At 35.9% G+C, this 15169-nt stretch overlaps 1 protein-coding gene across 5 annotated transcripts in view; it reads right to left on the bottom strand.

The window, feature by feature from the left end:
* The window catches only part of LOC115763302 (lachesin), a 78938-nt gene that overhangs the window by 3039 nt on the left and 60730 nt on the right, over positions 1-15169 (bottom strand). Inside the window, exons 9-13 of one of the 5 annotated variants that reach the window (XR_004017893.1) lie at positions 14156-14293; positions 10187-10351; positions 9372-9431; positions 8352-8438; positions 1575-2480 (exon numbers count right to left, since the gene is read on the bottom strand). Coding sequence is in view for 3 of the 5 variants with exons in the window: in XM_030705793.1 (XP_030561653.1) it covers positions 1696-2480; positions 8352-8438; positions 9372-9431; positions 10187-10351; positions 14156-14293 (1235 nt within the window). In the remaining 2 variants the exon portion in view is untranslated. Of the gene's footprint in view, positions 1-1169; positions 2481-7628; positions 7882-8351; positions 8439-9371; positions 9432-10186; positions 10352-14155; positions 14294-15169 lie in introns of those variants that run through there. The other 4 variants (XM_030705793.1, XM_030705795.1, XM_030705794.1 and 1 more) reach the window with 4 other exon arrangements.

The raw sequence follows: 15169 nt of genomic DNA, 5'->3' as shown, positions 1-15169 counted from the left end.
AACAATACTTAAATTTAGGCATTGGTTAATTTAGTTGAAATAGTTGTTTTTCTATTTACAGCGCAGAGGAAGTAATACAATTATTAAATTTTTAATATTTACATGTGCTCTTACGACAAACAAAATTATGAAATCAAATAAGAAGTGTAAAAAAATTAAATAAATACATTTGCCTTCCCTTATAAGGTAAGGTATTATCAAGCAATTTGCTTGCCTTCCAATTAGCACATAAACAATGAAGTATTGATATAATAATCCGTATCACTAACTAATATATGACTATGTTAAACATATATATTTTCTGCATATCGTGTGTCTTTAACTTCTTTGTTTTTTTGTTTTCTATTTGTTTGTTTTGGTTTTTATTTACGCTACATTTTACTATGTAAATTCGCTATGTATGTGTGTGTGTTTGTAAATATGCTCATCTAAATGCAAATTTGATTAACAGTGTTTTTCATATTGCTATGAATTTATATTGTTTAATATAATTAATTTATGTTCATTTAATAGGCATAGCTTTTGTTTGAACTTTACATGCTGAACCACCAGTTATGTCTCTCATTTAGAGAGATTCACTTTTGTGTTTGTTTGTTCTTTTACTGCTTTTGTGCATATTTCATAAATTTATTTGTGTATAAACATTTCCAGTTCGCGCATATTTGAATTGATTTGAAAATTAATTGCATGCCGAGCAAACAAACATTTCCACTTTAATTTTGTTAATATTTCCACAGCAATTGGCTTTTGGCAGTTCGCATTCGAAACGCATTCAAGATGAACCACTAATGATAAAAACATTTTGAAATAAATATGTAAATTATTTCACATAGCAAAGTGAAATGGTGTTGCAATTTGGAAATTTAAAAGTAAATAATAATAATGATAAAATGTTTGCCCACAGCATTGAATGCCATATGCACTATTTACTTGCTAAATTTTAGGTTACGTTTGACAAATTATTTTAAATTATGAAAAGTTAGAACATTTTATGTAAGTGTTAGTTTTATTAAAAAAAAAATATATATTTATGTAATTTATAAAGTCTTTAGAAATAAAAACAAAACCTTCAACCTTCAAACGATAAGAAATTTTAATTGACAAATTAAATATTTAATTGAAAATGTTTACGCTAATTTATTTTTTCAATTATAAATAACTGATGATTTAAAAAAATAAATATACAACAATATTTTTGCCTGCAAATGTGAAATAGTTGTAAAGTAGTTAATTAGCTTTATCGAAATGCGAATGCACTTCGAAACTGAACATGAAGAAGGAAAACTTAATATCCAAGTGGTGATTGGCAATTAAAAGCCAAGGGAAAAACTCGCAATGCCAATTGCTGTTTGGCTGACTATTCATTTAATCAACAGTCGCTCAGAGCGAGTGCCATTTAACATGATATTCATTTTACGCGCGCAAGCATAAACTTATCTACGATTATAGCTATACATGTATACTATATACGACATATATACGCATGTAGTTCAAGTATATAGGGTATATGAGTATGAGGGTGTCTCTATGAGTATTTCTAGTGCTGCCTTGCACAACTTTATTCTGTTTCTTACTTGTCTAAGTTTGATTCTATTTTTCACGCTCTTGCCGCGCTGCTTTTTGTTGAAATTGTTCTTGTTGTTTTTGTAGCTGTTGTTGTTGTGCCCTAAATGAGTTTTTTGCAATTATTTGATTTCATCTTGAATACTGGCGCTGGCAAAGCACAGCAAATGTGTTTGGCTTGGTTGCTGTTAGCCCCATTGTTGTTGTTATTGTTGCTGCTCCTGTTGTTGTATAAATTTGCGGCAACAATGCGGCAACCTTATTACCAACAGCCCAAAATGTTAACATTAAATGTTGCCTATGCGCCGCACTAATAGAAAATGCGATGCGGCTGCCGATAAAATGCAGCAAAAGCAAAAGCAACATCAACGGCAACGGCAGCAGCAACAACAATTTTGGCATAGGATCCGTGGCAACAACATAACTGCCTGCCGATATTACTATGCAAATGAGCATTGGCCAATGGCATTGCGTCACACGCGGCGTATGAGCAATGTGAAATATGCGCAGCTCAGGCTGCCACGCCCATCGATTGCTGTTATTGTTGTTGTTGTGGATGCTGTTGTTGTTCTTGTTGTTGGTGGTGGTGCTGCTGCTGCCGCCGCCGCTGTTTGTCCTTTGGCAGATGCTGCTGTTTATGTTTGACTGCGCGCTGACAGCGCCCTCTAGTGGCTGGGTGTGGGCCTGGTTTTCCATATTACTCATACGCCACCGCGTCGCTGGCAGCGAAGTTAGCAGCGCCGCTGGCAAATAACTCGATAAACGTTTGAAAATCCCAAATGATTGCGTTTTAATGCCGCGCATTATTTTACCAAGTAGATTATGCTGTGCCAGTGAGCCTGCAGAATTGTGAAATGCTCCGGGCGGATTACGCACGGGCGTTTGATTGTTATCGCCAGTGTTGCCAGCATGGTTGCCTGCAAATCGAAAGCAAGAAAAAGAAAAGAAGAGACGGGAGAAGAGAAGAGTGTGTGGGTATATTTGAGCTCTTGTAGTAATCAGTTTTTGGTTAGTCGGGTTTATATTTTCATTTATTTTGCGCGTTTCCAAAGCTAAAATGGCATTGGATAAATGGATACATCAAGGGGCTGAAGGAGGGGTGACATAAAGGAGGAGGAGGAGGAGGAGGGGGGGGGGGCGAGCTGGGGTGTCGGTGATAAAAGAAAATTGCTGCGGGGTGTGTGCTATGCATTTAATAGTTCGTAGCGCCTGACCGGTTGTATGAGTATTGCTTGTTAATTTATTGATTTTGCAACTTTGCGGTTCGGGCCAATTGATGTTTGGCCAGGCCAACAGCTAAATGGATTGGCATACTTGCCTCACAAGCTCAAAATTGGCAGTGGGATTTAATTATCTTAGTGCTGTAGCTGTAGCTTATTAAATGTATAATGAAATATTTCATGGAATAGCCCTTGAGGGAAATTAAAAAACTGTTAATGAAAAATAAACAAATTAAGATAAATATAATGCAATTAATATTTAAAATTTAATTATTAATATTTTAATTGTTGAAAAAAGAATTTTCATAATTTTTCCAGAAACCTGATTATGGTCAATAATTTAATTATGTTAAAATATTCATTTACATTTCGATTAAATGTCTGGATCTATTAATATTAATTTAAATTTATTTAAATCTAGTCTAGATTAAAAAAATATTACCAAAATGTTAGCTGGCGTATATACTACATTTTTCAAATTTCAAATTGTCTTAAGATAATTATTAAAAATGCAAAATTTAATAATATATAAAGAAAATATAACCTTTTTATGAGAATTTCTTTGTATATTTCGCTTTAAGAATATTTTAAATAAATCATTGTTTTGGTGGAAGGTTTATATGATTCTGCATTATATCTTTTAAGATTAAGCAATTTCAAAGCTTTATAACTAAGCTTGACAACTGACCACAATCAATCCTTTCCTCTTTCCTATCTACCCTTTCCCTCTGGTCGACAGCTCTATTTCGCTTAAGCAAGCGCCCCGAATGGCGTCCATTTCGGTGCTGCTTGTTGACATCTTTTACTTGCTACAGTCCCTCTTAACATGTTTATACATATTCTCCCCCAGTTTCCATTCGCTCTCTTTGCCTTTTATTTTTTTTTTTGCAATGTCATTGTGTGTCTTTATATCGTCAATGCATTCGACGAGCGGTTCGACAGCGATTACTCGACAATATTTTACCGTGCTGTGTGCTTCTGTGCGTCTTTATAAGGCTGGCAGTCAATGTACCCAAGCTTGGACAGAGTTTGTCCCTGTCTCTGGTTGATTGAGTGCTGTCCACCCCACCCTACTCGGCTGCTCCTCTTTGTTGTTGTTGTAGTTGCTTTTGGTTTTTATGCACGTCATTGAACGCACTTTGTTGACCGCATGTCAATGTTTGATATATGGTCGACACAGTGGCTTAAGTATTGTTCAAAAGTTTCAAATTTGATAAATTATAACTTTGAACGGTTAACCCAAAACTCTACTTAGGCGGTCCAGAAAAGGAATAATCGGTTAAATGGTTAAATTTTTGTATGAATATCTTTTTTGTTTTCCAAAATATCAAAACCAAACTCTGCATTTATTGGTATAGGCTGCTTATTTATAGGCAAAATCCAAATTAAGTTCTTGGGTAAAAAACTTTCTTTTACTAGATATCTTAACTAAGCTTGGCCCTTACGCCTTCTAATATTCTCCAAGACCGAAAGACAAATGTCTACAAGGAAATTTCATCTTTCTCCTTTTTCTGTACTTGTATTTAAGAATATTTATAAAAAGAGTAACAACAATATGTGCTAATAAGTTTTTAATTGTTCGAATTGTTTTTGAATATTTGTTAGCTTTTCATTACCTAGTCCATACAGAAGTTTCCTTTCGCTTTATTTAGTATTATTTGAAATATTTTGTTGACAATTTCGTCACATGTGCACCACTGTGCCCTCACACACCCACACACACAGGGAGTTCATAGTGTGCGCTGGTAAAAGTACATACATATGATGGCTATTAAATATATTTTATCTGCTTTTAATCTTTTGGCATTTGGCTTTTCATCAGCTGGCGTCATAAATAACAACAAAGTGGTATTTAAGCGCGAATTGCGTTGATTTTCCTGCTGGTCTTTTGTGGTGTTTGGTGTGGTATTTGTTGTTCTTGTTGTTGTTGGCTTTAGGGCCAGTTTGCGCAGTTGTTGTTGTGTTTTACTACAGTCAAAGTCATAAATATAAAGTGATAGATGCGCCAATGTCCAAATAAAGTCGCTCTAACACTAAACGCTTCAAATAGTTCAAATTTAAGCGATTTTCAAGAGCATCAAGTGGGTAGACAAACAAACACGCACACGCATATTTGCCAGCCTATTTCTGCCTTGACCTGTTTGTTTAAGGGTCTCAGCAAAATTTAGTCGGAAATTCGTATTCCTCTTTGATTGATGTCAAAGACATAAATATCAATAGTGCGTGTGTGTCTGTGTGTGTATGTGTGTGTGGGGGTGTCTTTGTGAATGCCCGCATTCACGCTTGATTGAGAACACATTGAAAAGGTGTCAGAGCGCCAGTCAGACATTTTTGATGGCATATTTCATTCGATGCCAATTCGGGCAATAAATATTCTCCAATTTTATGTCACGCATCTTTGTTCTGATTTTTCAGCTTCAGCTCCGCTGCCTATGACCCTATATAGTATAAACTCGCACATGTATATATATATGATATTTTATTTATAAGCTGCGACGTCGGCAAAACAAAACGTTGAAAACTCTCCGTCAAAGCTGTCGCAAATCGCAAATCAATCAAAAAAGCATTTTGTGGCATTATTGTTGTATTTCTCTTCTTCTTTTTTTTTTATGGAAAAAATATTTATATATATGAATTTATATTTTTACAAAATCAATATTTTAAGATCTTTTTGCGAGGGACTTCTGTTATTACCGATAACTAAATTCATTTTTAATCTTGCTAAATTAACTACATAGGAAAAATTGTCAAATTGCCTTGTTTTAAACCTATACAAAAAACCGCATTTTTCACCCAAGTAGGATGAATTTTACGAAAAGTGAAAAGCGCCCAGAGTCTCAAGTAATTCTGCATAAAGATCCTTCAAAAAATGAGTTTGCAGGCGATCGAATGCTAAACCTAGAAGTTTTATCTAACCGTTTTCAGTGTTGCTTTCCACATCTGAACATAGAAAATTCTTAAAATTTCGTGCTAGCATGCATTTCTATCACAAGGAGACCGAGTTTGTCAATTATTGACTTCATCATGCTATTTATCTTTCTTCTTTTATAATTCTTATTCTAATTAAATTTAAATTTCAGTTTCAGATTTCTCTTGAAGAAAAATTTAAATTATATGTCTTCAAGGGTATTTTTTCTTCTTAAAGTTTAATTTGTATGTTGCCTTTCTTTTTTGCTCCCTTATTGAGGCACTTGTGATGCACGACTGCGCTTGCCAGCTCCGCCGTCTGCTTATAGCCTTTGCCCAGACAACAGATATGGCCTGGCAGGTCCGGTCCGCTGCCCCTCCTTTGCCTCTGCAGTTCCGCCCGCACAATTCAGATCCAGTTCATTAGTGCAGTCGGTTGAGCGGCATTTTACGGACGCGTGCCTTAAATAATTGCATTTTAAATGCAATCAACATTGTTGCTGGCAAATATTTTTCGTCAGCCAGCGATTTGTTGCTGTTGTTGATGTTGTTGTTTTTGTTGTTATGTGCCAAGGATTAAAAGTGCCCAAAGGCCAGGCAGGCTGAAAAATGTTGGCTAAAACCGCAATAAAACCAGACGTTGGTTATGGCTAATTTGCCGTGAGTTCTTTTTGCGACTAATTTGCGACATATTCTCGTGAAAAATGCTGCACAGGACACGCGTGTGTCCTGCGGCTGGACAGACGTGGATATTGGTATTGACAACGTCACAATGTCAGTGTCAATCAGCATTTAAGCTGTTGCCTGCCGCTGTTGTTGTTGTTGTTTGAGCTATGCGATTGATGGCGTTTTTATTGCAACAGATTTATTTGAACGGCAAAAAGAGAAACTAGCACACACACACGCCAACACAAATCCACACACACACACGCACACATGCTTTGAGTGTGAAACATTTACAAATGCCCCGCCTCGAATGTCTGGCGTGCATTCGAAATGAAAATGGAATAAAATACAAAATAAATTGTTGCTTGGTTGTGTTTTGTGGCTGCATTTTGTGGCTTAGTTGCTTTTTGCCACCCTGCGCACTTCCCGACCTGCCCTCAACTTGTTGGTTAGCTTTTGTGGTTGATTTGATGTGAACCATGCGGGCTGCATTCCGCTCCTGCATTCCCATGGTTGGTATCCTTTTTGATTTTTTTATTGTGCTACACCGTTTAGTCGTTTAGCTGAATATTGTTTTATCAGATTTATACGCACTTTTACCGCAGTTTAATTGAAATGCCGTTGTTATTAGCGAGAAATTGATTTGCTGGTCTATTATTTAAATGTTGGGCTAAATTTCGTAAAAGATATTACAAATTTCTGCTAATAAACCAGCTGAACAATTATTCCAAATAGAATCAAATATCAATCAGCTGCATCGTAGTCTGCATAACTAATATTTGGTCTGGCTTTGAACGTATAAAATCAATTATACATAGTTCCGCCATCAAATTTGTCTTTTACTGCTTCACGTTCATTTTGAATCAAGTTTAATATTATTTTGAATATAAAATGAAAACATTTTCAACTCTTTTAGATTTGCCTTTTAATGTGTCAGCGTAATATTTCAATAGAAAATTGTTTTTTTGTTTAATTGGTTGTTAGTCGATTTGAAGTCTGAATAAAATTAGTTGAATGTAAAGATGTTTAAACATAATATTAAATAACTATACATTAAATTTTTCTTTGTGAATAGATACACATTAAAATAAAATTATGCGTCTGCGTTGTTTTTGATATTTTTAAACAAACTTTTAACGCCGTTTACCACCACTTCCTAAAAGAAGCTTCTGTAAAAATGTTGGACTCGTAGATCAGTCAGTTAGTTAGTTAGTCAGTCAGTCTGGCCAAACACTTTGCGCACATAGATCTAAAATGTTCGCACTTATATGTTTTCAAAAAAAAAAAAAAAAAAAACAAGTCGAGGAGGTTTTTTAACCATTCAAAAACACGGCTATAACTCTTAACTACTTATTTCTTCGGCTGCTTCTTCCGCCCCCATTCTGTGCCTCCTTTGATTGCCGACTTATTTGTTGTGCGCTTTATGCTTATGGCACTTCATAAATCCAAGATGCGATGTTGCCGCCTCTTGGTGCAGCAGGCAATAAGGTGCATTGCTTATTTGCAGTTGAACACGAAATGAAAACTGCAAAACGGAAAACTGTGAGATGCAAACGTCAAGGAAATTTAATTAATTTTTAACGTTGGCGCTAAACACTTGGCCATGGCCAAACAAAAGGCCAAAAGAGCGGCGAGCAGCTAGCAGCTAGCAGCGCCATGCGAAATATGCACAGTGCGAATTTTGCCATTATAAGTTTTGCATTATGGCGACTGGCAACACGGGAAAAGCCAACGGCGACGCACTTGAAATATGAAAAATATACAAGATGAATGAAAAGAAAATGCAACAGCGATAGTAGAGAGAGCAAGATGTATGATAAGAGGAGACCAGATGCAGAGCAGAGGAACTATGTGCAAATGATGAAAAAGTGCAGCGATGGCTATCAAAAAGGCACCTACAGATACAGGACCTGGGCGCCTACAAAGGATGCTTTCTGTATGTTTGAGTTAACGGGGAGGGGTACAAGGGGTAGACTACTCGTAGCGGGTACTTACCTTGAGCACCGTCACGCCACTCCTCAACCCCGTAATCAGGCAAAGCGTTAGCCGACTCAAATTTATTTCTATGACGTCTCTTGCCATCTTTTGCAATGTGAAGTTGGTTTAAGTTGGGTTTTTTGTATAATTTTATGCAGCAAGAATCAGTCGTAGCAACAGAGAGGCAGAACGACAGATAGAAAGAGAGAGAGAGAGAGAGAGAGAGAGAGAGAGAGAGAGAGAGAGTTGGACGTGTTTTTGGCACGGTACAAGGTATATGAATAATCGCGGTTTTGTTGTTGTTGGTTGGAGTTTTGTTTATTATCATTTTGTTTATTTTTTCCAGGCAACATGAAAGAAATATTTAAAAAACCAAAAAGTTGAACAAGTTGGGTTAAGGGAGAGAAAAAATGGAGGGTAAAAGAAAAACGCATAGAAAAACGAATTTACATATAGACGTAATGGCATTCCAAGTATTTTTATTTAATTTTTGCATTTATTTGCATTTAATAGCCGTCTGAGCAGCAACAACAACAAAAGAAAAACACAACAAACAAAAGTAAATGTGGTAAGCTGCCAAATGGGATGAGAGTGTTGATGAGGGGTAAAAGGGTTCATGTGCGAAAGGGCTAAGTTGATGGCCTGTGTAGGGACTTTGCCTAACCGCCAGAGTTTCAAGTCAGTCTGACAACATTTTTGTAAGTATTTGCAGCTATTTGCGTGGATTATGGCCAGTAAGGAGTTCAAGAGTCTTATAGAGACGGCTCGAAAACAAAATACTTTAAGGTTTTTTCTATGATTATTGAGAAAAGCCACGAGTTATATATCATCTAAACAAAAATTTGTAATCCATCTGATGATTCTTAACTAGATTCTGTGAATTTTGGGTCAAAGTTTGGTGCTTTTTATGCTGATGATTTGCGGTGCATAAAGTTATTAATACAAATTATGCAAAACCAATTTAGACGAGGTTGAGTGAGTGAGTTAGTGCTTTATGATATTTTAAATGAAGTTAATTTTTAATATTGAATTACATACCATAGCTACGATTTAACATGGCCATCTCCGATATAATTGCAGTTGTGGGTGTGGGCATTTCTGTAAAACGGGAATAAAATTTCATTTTTAATACGTGGAAGAATTAAATTCTCCAAATATTCAATTACATTTGTTGAAAATAAAGTTATTAATTTTATAAAGACTTTTCAACACTTAAAATACAGCAATATAAACACTTAATAAATCAAACTAATAATGAAATAATCAAACTTACATTGCAGCAAAACCGAGTAAACAATTTAATTATTATGGGTTTAAAGAGTCGCTTTATAAAGACGACTATCACCGAACTTTCTTTTTTAAAACTATTGTTGATATCAACTTGATTTATTTAAAATAAAAATCTCTTTGTCATTATTGGGAATATTATCTTTTTAGCACAACATTATCAGCAAGTATTATTTGTTCCTTTAATGTTTATCACGGCAAATTTTATTTAACTATGGATAATAAATAAACTATACATAATAAATATTTTCACAAAATATATAATAATATATGGTTTAACAACTTTAGTTTTATGTTAAGTATATTTTGCCAATGAATAGCTTATTTCTGTTTCTTTGGCAAGTTTTACAAAATAAAGAAAGGAAAATCTTTAAATTAAAGTCGCCTCTTGAAGACTGACAAAAAATTAAAGAGTCTTGACAATAAAACTGATGCGCAGCAAATGAAATATATGAAACTATTTTTGATAGTTTTGCACAAGTGCAATAAATAAATGGCAAAAAGAATAATTAAAAAAAAAAAAAAAACATACAGAGAATAAATAAATGTTTCGCAATGTCACTCACCGTCGAGCTTAATGTTGCCATCGGTTTCGCCCAGCGAATTTTTTGCAACGCAGCGATAGGTGCCAAAATCATTTGGCCCAACGGCGCGAATTTTTAACTTCATATATTTCGTATAACCGCTGACGGTTGATGTGGTCTCGTATTTATCGCCAGCTCGGGAAGTGTCTGCAAAACGCAAACATATCGTAAAATATATGTATATTATTTAAAAAGTGAATGCAGCTTTAAAGTTCTACCTTACACATGAAATTCTAGCAGAAGAGCATATAAAAAAAAAAGAAAAATCAATTAATTAATGTCACCTGCATTTTGTGTGTGCTTTTTGTAGTTGTGAGCAGCGAGGCGAAATGCGTTTTCAATGGCGACTCAAACTAATTACGCGTCACACACCCCAACCCTCCGCAGCTTGAGCTGTCTGCGTGTGTGTGTAATTAAAACTGCCGCAGTTCGATACTAAGGGTGTTCCCTATCCGAGAACTAAATAAAACTTTTCTCATTAATCAGTGAAAATCTAAAAGAAAAACTTTTGTTCAATGTTCTTTACTTCTTTCTCTTTTTTTTTTCTTCTGCTGTGGCTTTAATTTCGCTTTGTGCTGCCTACTTTTTGGGGCGCAGACTAGGCCAGACTAGGCTCACAAATAGCAAGTAAAGCGGCGCTGGCTCGTATAAGTAGCATTAAATATATAAACTTAATTTCACTTTGATTGTTTGGCGCAGTGTAAGGCGATATCGCATGTTCCTCATACGCCATGTTGTGCCTCTATTTATTTGCGTGTGTCCATGTGTGTGTGTGTGTGTGTGTTTGTGACAAATGTCTTTGGTTTCAGATTTTCTTTTTGGCAAAAACAATTTACGTTGTGGCGCTTAGCATGCATGTGAGTCGCGGCTTCTGCTTGTTCTTTTTTTTTTATAGTCAGTCACCTTTTGTGACGCCGCAGTTACTCAGATACTTTTCGTGCTATATTATAAGCTCCTCTGACACGCAAATATATAATTTAACTCATAATCAACAGCAGTAGAGGCAGCAGCAGTAACAGTAGCAGCAGCAGCAGTAAAAGAAGCCGCAGCAGCGACCTCGACATATGCGATTTCTGCGACTGATGGCAGCAACTTTATACTTTTAATATGTCGCCATCCGATATTGGGACATAAAACACAAGTTTTTTCTGCGCGTTTTTTTTTCGCGTTCATTTATTTTTTTTTGGCTGGCTGTGGCATGCATCTACGGTAGTCTGGGAGAGAATTGCTTGTCCTGCGCTGACTATGTCTGTGATAAATGGCATGTGCTAGTGACAGTTGAAGCGAGGGCTGTGCGACAAGTTGTTTCTTTTTGACAGAATTGGGTTAGACTCATACCAAAGTTTAGAGAGAAGAAAAGTACTAAGATAGATGAGGATACAATGGTAGACTCTGATGTAGAGCTCCAAACACGTTACCTCTACTTCAGATTCTACCTCTGTATTCGCATCTGTCTTTTATTCAGTCTAATACTCCACCTATTCACTCATTCGGTAACTTTTTTTCCTAGTTTCTGTTTCCACCCACCTGCATCTATAAACAAACATACAGAGTAGTTCCATGCGTTTCGCTCCGAAATCGCTTAAAATTTATTACCCAAAACTTTTGGTGTCTGTTTGCCATGCATCATGCTCGACGCCGCCGAATTCATATCCCAGTTTGCGTTTTGTTTGTAGCCTATGCGTGTGTGCATATGAAATGTCTTTTCTACTAGCTGATACGTTGGCCATAATTTGGCATTTTCTGCTACACACAAGTATGTCGTGTCAGATGTGTGTGTGCCATATCGAACAAACAAATGGCACTTAAGCATAAAAAACAAGAATGGAGGTCTATCAAAAGACCCTTCTACGGCATTTGTTGTAATTTCTATGCTCACGAGTCGAATGATGACTCATTTCTCGGCTTACCGAAATGTTCATGTGTTTCATCTACGCTTTATCTCAACGTAAAATCTTCTGCAGTGCATTATATTAATTTACTGGGTTAAGGCCTACGAGAATACTTAATGATATTTTGTAAGCCGTTAGAGAACGCAATGATCTTTTGCCTCGGCTAAGCATACACATTATGAATTTTATTGATTTCATATAGTCTCTTCAATGTTAATTATTTTCCGTTTTAATTTGGTTACAAAGCGCGGATTACGGAGTTTCACCTCAGCTGGTTGTCCTGTTGCTGGTGGCGCATGATGTTGCATGCATTTAGGCGATGTACGCTTCCACGCGGCATTTGCGCATATACCCGTAATATTGGTTGTGTGTGGGTCTGTGTGTGTGGCAATGTGATTACGTTAAAATAATTTCCGCTTCAAAATAATATTTTCTGACATCTATATCGCTGGAATAGCTGGTTATATTGACGAACAGTAATTGCATAGTATTTACCACATTGCATCTTTACTTAAATTGATATCATTTCTGTTTTGTCAATTTGCAAGCATAACAGAATATTATTTGTTAGTGTTGATTATTTTCATTTTGATTATATTAAAGTTTTGATGCACACTCAGAGCTCAGTGGTTAATTAAAAGCATTGTGCGAACGGGACTTGCTATAATTTAATCATTTACCAATTATTGGATTTGCATTTAAAGGGAATTTCATATTGCAATCAAAGCCACAAATATGCAGCGCCATTAAAAGCGAAAATCTCTTGTTGTAAAGCCAGACTGAATCATTTAAACAAATATATACATACACATACGAGTATATATATGCAGAAAAGCTTAAGCTCAAATTGAAATATGATTGCCTGTTTAATTAAATGAACACTAAGAAAAGGCCTCCAATTATTTTTACATCAATTAAATGAGTATTAAAATAAATGTATATATAGAGGTTTTAAATAATATGTGTTTATTGTAAATTTAATTAAAATTTTCGTAACTTTAACATTTAAATGAGATTTATGTAAGGTTGTATTAACATGATGATACAGCAATAGCAATTAATCAACCAAAAACTAAAATAATTATTTATGATTTTTAATTGTTTATCAAATAAATAAAAGGTTTGGGTGCAATACTAAATTAATTTTTGTATATTTAAAAAGATAAATAGAAAATGCTAGCTTTAATAATTTCATTAATATGTTTGAATTTAAAAGGGTAAGAATTCCTCAAACAAAAACCCATTTTAATATTTAAGTTTTGAAAAGTTACAAACTTTCTAAGAATTATGTGAGAAATATCAAAATTGTTTTTTCAATTTCAATAGCAAGCGACAATTGTCATGTCCTGGTATAAGGAACAAGTGAGATTTTTTGAAGTATTTAAGCAGCATTTGTGCTGTGCACTCGGCTACTTCCCTTTAAATGCTTTTCCTCGATGCAATCAAGTGTCAAGTGCTGCCCAATAAGGACAATCATTTTAAAGCCTTACGCTGTGACATTAACAGCTCAACAGTCTGGGCGCATGTATGCGCATGTTTTTCGAATGCCTGTCACTCAGTGCGTATGAGTAATGCGAAAAAGAAATCGCCGCAGCTTCAGCCACAGCAGCAACATTGACGCCCACGTTATTGTTTGGCAATGGATTTTTGTTTTTCATTTTTGTTGTTGATGCTGCTGCCACTGCTGTGCAATTTCAGCTGCGTTTGCATCTGCATTGGCTGCAGCTTAACTTATTTTTTGGGCTCACGCAGTGATGCGAGTTTTAATTTTTGCCATTTTACATGACAGTTCTCTGAATGCCTACTGGGCCTGGGTCAGGCCTTGGCAAGGCAGCATGTTGATTACATTGTAAGCTCATTTACAAACGCCCTTCAGATAATAAACGTGGCTACAATAAACAGCCACACAGTTGCCACTGGTCAAGACTGCAGCTTTTATTGGATTTCGTGGGACAGTGGGACAATCCACAATACCATGCAGATACAGCATACCACATTTGCATAATAATGACAATAAGTTAAGCCTTTGTTTAAGTTGAGTTTGTGCAGTTCAAATTACCTGATATTATCATGTCACCGCGCTCAGTGGTCCAATAATTGATTGAGGCTGGATATGCCTCTGTATGACATTCCAGCATAACATCCTGGCCCAAGTAGGCACCTTCCAATTGATTTGGTATGGAAAGCATTGGGGGGACTGCGAAAAATATGTGTGCAATGTCATTAAAAAAATCATTTTAAATATATAATTAGTTTGAATAATTTCGTTAATATGGATATAAATATATTTCGAATATATCCCTATTTTTTAAGCCTTTAAAGAAAGAAAGCAGTCCAAGAATATATAATATCTCGTAGGCTTGATTTAATAATATATTGTTATTAATATTGTTGTTGTTTATATTTTTTTTACTATTTTATAACATAAAAATCAAAACGATTTAACAAATCGATATGAAATGTAGCACTTGTAAATCCTTAAACTGTTTTCTGCTGATCCGATGAAACTTGCCAACAATTTCAATTTCCATCACAGATTTTTGAAGCAATTTTCGTATGGAATTTACGTGAGTTTGCAAACTGTTTTTGGATTAAAATGCGTTCGGTCATTAAAAGTGCGCCTGTAAGCGTGAGATTGTTCCTGGGTGTGTGTAAATAGCTTTTGTTACTGCATCGGCCGGGGGCTGTGTGCGTGTGGGTGTGCGTGCATGTGTGTGTGTGTGAGTGCGTGTGTGTGTGTGTGTGTGTGGCAGTAACAACAAAAGCTCTGATGGCAATGGCAACGCATTTTCGCCACGTACACAGCGCTGGGGCACAAAATAACACCTGCTGACAAACAAACAAACAAAACGCCCACATACAAGGCGAAATGAGCGCATACACACAACAAAAACACACACGCACCCACACACTGGTAAATTAATTTAACGTGACTGCAGCTTTGGTCGATTTTCGGCCAAGTGCGTGCAACCCCGAAGCACCCCCCTTGCTATTTCGTGTGCCAATGCTGAGGACAAGCTGCGGTTATTGCCCCGAAGCTGCAACAGTCATTCGATGCGTGCCGCTCAAAGCG

The sequence above is a fragment of the Drosophila novamexicana genome, unplaced genomic scaffold (assembly GCF_003285875.2).
Source record: "Drosophila novamexicana strain 15010-1031.04,08,12 unplaced genomic scaffold, DnovRS2.1 tig00000689-arrow-pilon, whole genome shotgun sequence".
NCBI lineage: Eukaryota > Metazoa > Arthropoda > Insecta > Diptera > Drosophilidae > Drosophila > Drosophila novamexicana.
Note: the sequence above shows the minus strand (reverse complement) of the source record. Positions and strands in the feature narration are given on the sequence as shown.